The sequence below is a fragment of the Camellia sinensis genome, chromosome 3 (assembly GCF_055761805.1).
Source record: "Camellia sinensis isolate YWXY chromosome 3, ASM5576180v1, whole genome shotgun sequence".
NCBI classification, from domain to species: Eukaryota; Viridiplantae; Streptophyta; class Magnoliopsida; order Ericales; family Theaceae; genus Camellia; species Camellia sinensis.
The window spans coordinates 167225894-167234537 of NC_138963.1; the positions used below are offsets into that span (position 1 = coordinate 167225894).

General features: G+C 38.6%; 1 protein-coding gene across 3 annotated transcripts; it reads right to left on the reverse strand.

Moving 5' to 3' along the window:
• Nucleotides 1-891: 891 nt before the first annotated feature.
• Nucleotides 892-8395, reverse strand: LOC114266195 (PH, RCC1 and FYVE domains-containing protein 1). Of its 3 annotated transcripts, none has more exons than XR_014364732.1 (9): nt 7669-8393; nt 6841-6927; nt 6249-6338; nt 6043-6129; nt 5823-5942; nt 2795-4897; nt 2568-2714; nt 1597-2157; nt 892-1331 (listed from the first exon to the last, which is right to left on the reverse strand). XR_014364732.1 is itself a non-coding variant. In XM_028207078.2 (9 exons), exons 1-9 carry the CDS (start codon nt 7714-7716, stop codon nt 1172-1174), a joined length of 3357 nt encoding a protein of 1118 aa, XP_028062879.2. In that variant the 5' UTR covers nt 7717-8395; the 3' UTR covers nt 892-1171. The 3 variants fall into 3 exon arrangements, 2 of the variants coding, with proteins under 2 accessions (XP_028062879.2, XP_028062881.2); XM_028207078.2 differs by having other exon boundaries at nt 1597-2111; nt 7669-8395; XM_028207080.2 differs by lacking the exon at nt 5823-5942 and having other exon boundaries at nt 1597-2111; nt 7669-8365.
• Between the last annotated feature and the right edge of the window lie 249 nt (nt 8396-8644).

Sequence of the window (8644 nt, forward strand, 5' to 3'; positions counted from 1 at the left end):
GACCCCGTAAACTGTCTTCTACAACGGTCCGGCATGACCTCGTAAACTGTCCTGCTACAACGGTCCGACATGACCCCGTAAACTGTCTGCTACAACGGTCCGCCATGACCCCGTAAACTGTCTGCTACACCGGTCCGACATGACCCCATAAACTATCTTCAACAATGGTCTGACACGACCACACAGTGTCTGCTACAACGGTCCGACATGACCCCATAAACTGTCCCGACATTGATTCCGGTCAGCTTCTACTACGGTCCGACACGACCCCGTAAACTGTCTTCTACATCGGTCTGACACGACCACACAGTGTCTGCTACAACGGTCCGACATGACCCCATAAACTGTCTGCTACATCGGTCTGACACGACCATACCGTGTCTCCTATCCTGTTTTATTTTATTTTTACTTTCCTGTTTTGTTACTCTCTTCAAACTCAAGTTGGTTAGTTCCTATCCTCCTTGAGTTTGAGGGGGGCTGTTAATGTACACCTAAACCTACTCCACTAAACCTAACCCACTACACCACTCCACCTCCACTTCACCTACTCCACTACACACTCCACTTCACCTACTCCACCACTCCACCTCCACTTCACATCTCCATCTCCTATATAATGTACATACAATACATCAAAACGAATATCAATCAATAATACAATTCTCTATTTTTCTATACATCAATTTTAACACTACCTATTTAAATTATCTAAATTATTTTAATCGGTGTTCAAATTATCTTAATCTACTTGTCCTAGTATTTTTGCTTTATCTCTCCAAACCGAATCTATCTATTCTAATATTTTTGCTCATTTGTTTAACTTTTTTGCTTATTCAAATTGATCATAGTAATCATTAATTTCATTTGGGGCAAAAGAAAAATCAAGGAATAGGACAAAAAATCTACCTAGATTATCATAATTTTTGGTTTTTATATACACTACAATACAACAGATAGATAAAGGGCACATACCCACAACAAAAAAACAAAGAAAAAAAAAGAGGGCAAATACCCAGAAAACTAAATTGAACTAGAATACATAAATTATAAAATGGGATCAGAAAGAAGACAAAAGAAGGGATCTAATATTGGGTCTACTGCTTAACCTAAGAATCCTTCACAATTGACAGTTACAAAATGGTTTGGTAGAAAATTTCCTCTAATCATGTTGCTAAATTTGGGAAGACGGCGAGACACCTTCCTCTGATCGGCGGGCAGCCTGACTGTAGACTGATGACTTGTCTGACCCACGAACATTGTACCTTTCGTAAACCTTTTCCCGGTTCTCTGACCACCATGTCTCCGCTTGGTGCTCACCAAACCTTCTCCGGCTGCAGACACAAATTACAATATCAGATTGCTACAGCAAGAAAATAAGTGGTGTAATAGATTTGTGTTTTGGACCATCCACCACGAAAACTAAATCATGTTTACATCATGAATATTAATGTACAATTCCCAAAATATCATCTGAAAATTTAAATCTTTTACTGCATAAATCTCTGATATCTGATCAGTTGATTATTGCCATGTGCATAATAAATCGCAAGATTTCTATAGAAACCAAATTAAAGAATCAGAAAAGAATTCAGCTACCTGAAGCGCACTCGTTTCAGATCTCTAGTTCCATCACAGAGGGCGACAAGTGTTATGTACACACCGGGCTCATACTGTTCGATCCATTCAGACTCAACTTGATTATTAGCATTACCAGTCAATGCCGAATTCCTAGATCTTGTACTGTCACTATCTTGGGTAGGTCCAGACTCCATGCTATCACTGCCTCCACTACCATTTGGAAGCCTGACATCTGGATGTTCATCACTCACACTAGTGTTCTGAAGTCTCTGGCTCTGATGATACGCATTTCTTTCCTTAGCTCCAAGTGGGTCCCTAGGCAATTCACCGGGGGTCCGAGCTCCATTTATTGTAGTAGGGTCAGTTTCCACGGAGGAGGCCAAGTGAAAGCTATTGATTGAATCAGAATGTCGCACTCCATTTGCATCAGGGTAGTGAATGCCGTTTGGTTCCAAGCCATTGGGTAGGTGAATTGCCCTAACACGATCGGCATCATAGACCTCGGATGGCAGCCTCTCAGCCATATCTTTGAGCTTGGATAGAAAAGAAAATTTTAAATAATTCAACATCCCTGCTCAACTATGACAAGAAACATATGTAGAAAGTGATTTTTGCACAAGGAACTAAGGGGACAATTTAACAGCACAAACTAAGAACTGATTTGAAAAGAAACCCTGAGACTTGTTTCATAACCTCAAAATTTAAGCATCAGAAGAATGAGCACTGAAGAACTAAGGATGTTGAAACTAGCACAAATTTCTCCAATTGCTGAGCTCTCATCTTTGAGAGACAGTGATGTGAGTTACTCGAACCAAAAATAGATTATACAATATGACAAGACCCCCATACAATCCCCCATATTATACGATGGCCACCTATATATCCCTTTTCTGCAACTTCTACCGCACAAATAATAGGTCAAGACAATTTCCAAGAAAAATCAGGTTACAGGCAAGGAAAGGAAATATATATAGAATCCAGAAACTAACCTGTGAGGTAAGTGATTTTATCACTTCTTTTGCAGCTTTAGATTTAGCAGATTCTTCTGTGGCAAGGGCCATAGCATCCTGAGCTTTCTTCGTTGATTTTTGAAGCTCCAATTCTTGAAGCTCACACTGCTGTTGGAGGCTCTCAACCTATCACATATCCATCACCACAAGATAAGGACAATTTGAAATGATTAAGTTTTTCCTTCCAAAAAAAGGTAAACTAATACCTGGGCACGTAATTTCTGAACTTCTTGATTCAAAAGTTCATTTGTTTTCTTCAAACTATCTGCAATATTTTTGGAGAAGGAAAGTCCAGTAGTCGTAGGAACAGGTGTTGCAGAACGTGGTGGGCTAGGTTTCCTAGAGAAAGGTGACACAGATCTGGAACTAACACCAGATGGTGTAAGAACAGGTTTGGAAACTGTTCGACGCGGATCAACAGCGGTAGATATAACCACGTCTTTAAGCTGTAACAGAGAAGGTGCTTGATTGGTACGACCTAACGACAATGCATCAGCTTTCTTTCCTTGTTTAGCTGCTTTGTTATCTAATTGCTTTATTAAATCAACATTAGAAGGTATTGCTGACTTGGATAATCTTATCTCAGCCTTGTCTAACCTATCCTTGTTTTCACCTGAAAGGCGTGGTATGGCATTCCTCCTGCTATTAGCAGCAGCTTCTGCCACTTTGCTCAGTTTGGCAAAGCAGGAATCACATACACGATATGGTTTGCTGGGATTAGGAGCCAGGGCTGCTCTTAATGCTTTTCTCGAACTACATGAATGGCAGTGCACAAGTCCGCAATTGTAGCAGTTGTGCCTCTTCCTGGTAAACCCAAAAGCCTGTCTACAAGCTGAGCACTGAGACTGCTCAGCCCCAGACACCCATTTGTGAAGACATATAGCTGCAGTGTAGTTTGAACCACAAGCAATAAATTTAACATGCCTATCCTTCAAAGCTTCAACTAACATTGGTGTTTTCCGATCTTCTATATCTCCATGGCCCAGCCTTCCATTAGCTCCCTTTCCCCACGTATACACCTCATTCTTCGATGTTAATACTGCCACATGATATGCACCAGAGGCAATCTCTTCAACAGATCCCCCAAAAAGCTTATCTTCCACCAAGCAAGGAACCTTTCCATCACAATGAGGATTGCCTAGCTGACCATAAACAGTGCTACCCATTGTAAAAACATGTCCTGAAGTGGTCAAGCCAACAGTTAAACTATGCCCACAAGCAATTTTGTGAAAATTGAACTCAATAAGTGCTGGCACACACGTAGGTTTAAGCCGAGGTTCCTTGTCTCCATGTCCAAGGCGATTTTTATCTCCATCCCCCCATGTAAACAATTTACCAGACGAAACAGTTGCAGTAGACTGTGTAACAATAACCTCCACAATGGCAGCAGTATGCCACACCCCACATGCCACAGCAATTGTCCTCAACCCTGACAAAGATTCCACCTCTCTTGGATATGAAACACTTTCCCTGTCTCCATGGCCCAAGACACCAAAAGTTCCATCACCAAATGTAAAAAGCTGACCTGTTGATGTTACCAAGGCCGTGTGCCATGGACCACAAGTTATCATAGCAATTTGGAGTCCCTCGAGAGGACCAGCAATTCTCTTTGGTATCCAGTGACTCACATCATTACCATGACCAAGAAGCCCAGCATTATGTGTGCCATCTCCCCATGTATAAATTTCGCCAGCCATTGTAACAGCACAAGTGTGAAACTCTCCACACGCAACAAAATCAACACTACAAAATGCTAAGGCTTCAACTAAACAAGGTTGAGTAACATCTTTACCAACGCCATGACCAAGCCGTCCTCCAGATTCTTCACCCCAGGTGAAAAGTTCGCCTTGCCTGGTGACAAGGGCAGCATGCCTGACCCCACAGGCTACATGATGTACATCCAAAACTACATTGGACTCTAATGGCTTTGGAAGAAGTACATCAACTCTTTTACTCAAAGAATTGCCATTTTTATCAGCCCCAACCTTGACAAGATTGTCACATATAACCTCACCCCATATGTATACATCCCCTAAAGCATCACAATCATCTGGAGCAGAACCATGACTGGAAGTGCTGGGAGCACTAGATACACTAACTCGAAAAGCATCTGAACCAGATCCTTTCACTTGCATACTTGCTTGGTCCAAAGCTACATGTGACCTCTCAAAATGCAAAGAATTCTCAAGCCGATAACTCCTGGGTGAAGTGTTTGTGTTTGAACTCACAGAAAACTCCGGGGAGCTAATATCACGCGTACCACTAACAGAACTGTCACTCGGACTATTTGACGTCAAGTCTCTATTATCCTGAAATCAATTGATCATGTTAGCATCAGACATGATACACAGCTGGCAGAATAACACGAACAAACAATGAGAATAGTTAGATCATGCAACTTTAACAAATTGGGTATGCCCCCACCAAAAAATTTAAAAAATAAATAAATGCATATTGTAACATAGATATTGTTTAATTTTAACTCCATACATTTAAAACCTGGCACTGAGACTGGCTACAGGTTGAATGGAATTGTCACTTATGCCACCCATCAATTTAACATCCATAATTTGCATAGTTTATATTTGTAATATGAGAGCATTGTGTAGATCAAACATAAAAACCAGGTCAAAAAAACCTTCTTTTTTTTTTTTTGTTTTTTTTTTTGGGGGGGGGGGGGGGGGGGGGTTGGTTGGGGGGGATAAATAAGTTTAAAAAAAAAGTACTTTGAATCATTTAAATCATTAACCAAAGTGCAACTTATGTAAGACTAGAAGTCAATTAAGTAAAACAAATACAGAACATAGAATGGAAGTCGTAAATTCTTCCATGTAAAAAAAAATCTAAGATTTTCAAGGGAAAAACATATGACCAGACAGCATATGGAAGATTCGTCATTGGCATGGACCACTTCACTTGTTTGTGATCAGTCATTAAGTATTTCCCCCACACAAAATCAAAATAAACTAAGTGGATCTCTTAAGAAAGCCACATATTTTTTCAATAAGCTACGTAAAATGGTCTTCACAATGCAATTGGTGAAAGGCTAAAGCAAAATAACCAACGATTTGTATTATACACATCCCAAGAATAGACACTCTTTCTGACTCAGCAGTCAGCTGGCTGAAAACAAAAGACAAATATACTTGTTCATGTGTGGGTTATACAGCCAAAAACAAGATATGCCCCAATATGACATTTGATTTAAAAAAATGTCTCAGGCAGTAGATTTACTTCAAAATAGAGGCCTCCATCACTCCGTCCATCAATTTTTGAGCGCCCACCTTGGCCAGAGGATATTAATGCTTTAAGGCCAGCAATCCACACCTCCGCCTCAACTTTGTCCTTGCAGATCTAAAAGAACATGCCATATTTACAATTCAAGCAGAAAATAAATGATCAAAAGGCACCGATCATGTTATTAATCACAAAAACTTAATAATCAAATACCAACCAGATCAAGGGATCGTTTTCCGTTGTTGTATATAAGAGAAAAGGACAGGTAATCTTTTTCTGGTCGCAGATGCCTTTGGAAAACAGCCTGGTAGTACATTTTTTATTGAACAGAAAAAGAGCTTTAGTTAGGCGATTTACTTGCTTGAAAAATGTAAGTGCCAGAATTGTTGATAATCTAAATATCTTATAAGCAGACAAACTCACAGTTCTTTGTCCAGGAATGATTCTTGAAACCGAAGCTAACTTCAAACTTCTCTCACCACTACTAGAAATCCAGATCAAAGATGATTCATCCTGTAAGTTGTGGATAAAAGATGAGTCATTTGCAAACATGTCTAGTGTACATGTGCAATATATCTCATTAAGTATTATAGCTGGCATGGTAATAATGTCAAACACGTCCGGTGTTTTGTGTCCAAGCAACATAGCTTATATTTCATCTAAAATCAGCCACTTCCATTTTTAAAAGGAGCAAAAGCCAACACATATGTAAATTACAATAATATAACAAAAATTTAGCATAAACCCTAATGTTATGCACAAATCAACAAACAATAGACAAGCATATTTGATAATACAGTACTTAATTTAATAATCATAAATAAAACACAAGTTTATCTGACCATTAATACCAAAAAATATGCACATTGCACAGTCACATCATTTCATACACCAAGGTTGTTACCCATTTAATTGCTATTATCACCATGATGAAAGAAAAGTAAAAAAACATTCCAAAGTTCTTGAGCCATCCATTTTGAATTGTCAGTGTAAGAGGAATAAGAGTCAAACTTACATTAGAAATTCTAAATGGACAAAATTTAGGCTTTCCCTTACGACCATATTTAAGCAATTGAGTACCCTTCTTCAGAGCAATTAATGCCTGCAAAAGGAAAAGGATGATTTACAAACAATGAAATTCCACATAAAGATTGGATATGAAAAAAGAAAAAATATAAGCACCACTATCTAGTAATGAGTGTTAGACGCTGCAAGAATCGCCAACACATTTTGTAACAAATGTGTATATGTATTCCACATTTTTCCAAGACTTGGTTATTTGATTCATATGTGTGAAAATGCCCTAAATGTGTAATATAACTAAATACAGGTAATGCCGTCATTTGTATCTTTTATTTTTCATAAGTCCGGGTAAAACATTAAATTTACTACTAAAACAACAGGAGATATACACTCTGGATATGCAAAGATGGTATTAGTATCACAATAAACATGGTCTTGGGTCCAAAGTCAGAGCAGAACAAGCTATCATATATTTATTAGTTGACATATTTGCATAATCTTTTGGCATGGAAAATGTACTCCTGCATTGTCTTCTTTGAAGGTCATCATTGAATACTAAATTTGCTAATTTGTTTGCAGAGAGAAAAAAAAAAAAAAAAAAAAAAAAAAAAAAAAAAAAAAAAAATCATTTTTTCGTTTGCTATCAATGTTAATAACTGATATCAAAATCCATCCAAAACTAAAAAAAGCAAAACGTTTAATTGTTTTTCACCAAAGATCAGTGGATCAACATCCGGAGAAAGATGTAATTGAAGCAAGACAATTGAAATTGAAGATGAACATTGCATAAAAATGAATATAGAGGGCAAATACAACATACCTGCTCAATGTCACGGTTGGCATTACCGTAGCTAACAAGATCTGCCATTCCATGTGAGAGATTTACCGGAACACCACCTCCCACTGCGATTTGTCTGAGGAGTTCCGGTCATCATCAACTACAACCACCACCACACTCTCTTCCGTACACTACCATCAACCTTCACATCACCTCACCAAATTCTCTCTCTCTCTCTATCTCTCCTCACCGTCTTCAAGCCTGGAATTCGCAGATCTGCCTCTCTACTCCGAACTCCAACCAACGACGTTCCGGCCGAAACCCTAGCACCGCCACTCGAAACCAGAGACAGAAGCCTCCGTGGACTGGCGTCGACTGGGAGAAAGTGGTTAAAAGCGGTCTTCCGGCCAATGAGGAGTTGGAAGGAGGTTTCCGGCGAGATTACGGCGGAAGAGGGGTGTCTCCGCGAGGAGAATAAGAGCACGACGACGACGAAAGGAGAAAAAATCTCAGACCGACGAGAGAGAAAAACAAACAAACAAACAAACAACAAACGATTTAAGTTGGTGGTCGCATCCGTGTAAGTTCGGAGTCAAAGATCAGGAAATAAAAGCGTGAAACCGCCTGAGAAAGTAAAGAAATGAGTACACATTTCCAAAGCCTTTTTTTTTTTCACTTAATTAATATTAAAATTAATCAGTATTTCAATATTTACACAAATACACAACCATACAGATATGCATAGAATTGAGTTTATAGAAGTTTGTGTATTGCTATTTGCTATTAAAAACATGAGATTTTCACTGTTAAAGTTTGAGTCCATTTTCTAATTACACCTGCTTTTGCAATGAAAAATTTTAATTTCACGTCGTTACACCTTTTATAATTTTAATTATACTACTATTTCTATTTTATTTTATTTTTTTATTTTTTTTTTATTTTTTTTTTTTTTTTTGGTAAGTAAACTAGAAGGTCTTCATCATGCTTGTTTCCTTCATTAGCTAGTAGATCTGTGCAT

Coding starts and splice junctions, on each gene's coding strand:
- LOC114266195 (XM_028207078.2), bottom strand. CDS start 7,716: ATGGCAGATCTTGTTAGCTACGGTAATGCCAACCGTGACATTGAGCAG. Junction 6,130..6,248: donor TCATTCCTGGACAAAGAACT/GTGAGTTTGTCT, acceptor ATGTACTACCAG/GCTGTTTTCCAAAGGCATCT. Junction 5,943..6,042: donor GAAAACGATCCCTTGATCTG/GTTGGTATTTGA, acceptor ATGTTCTTTTAG/ATCTGCAAGGACAAAGTTGA.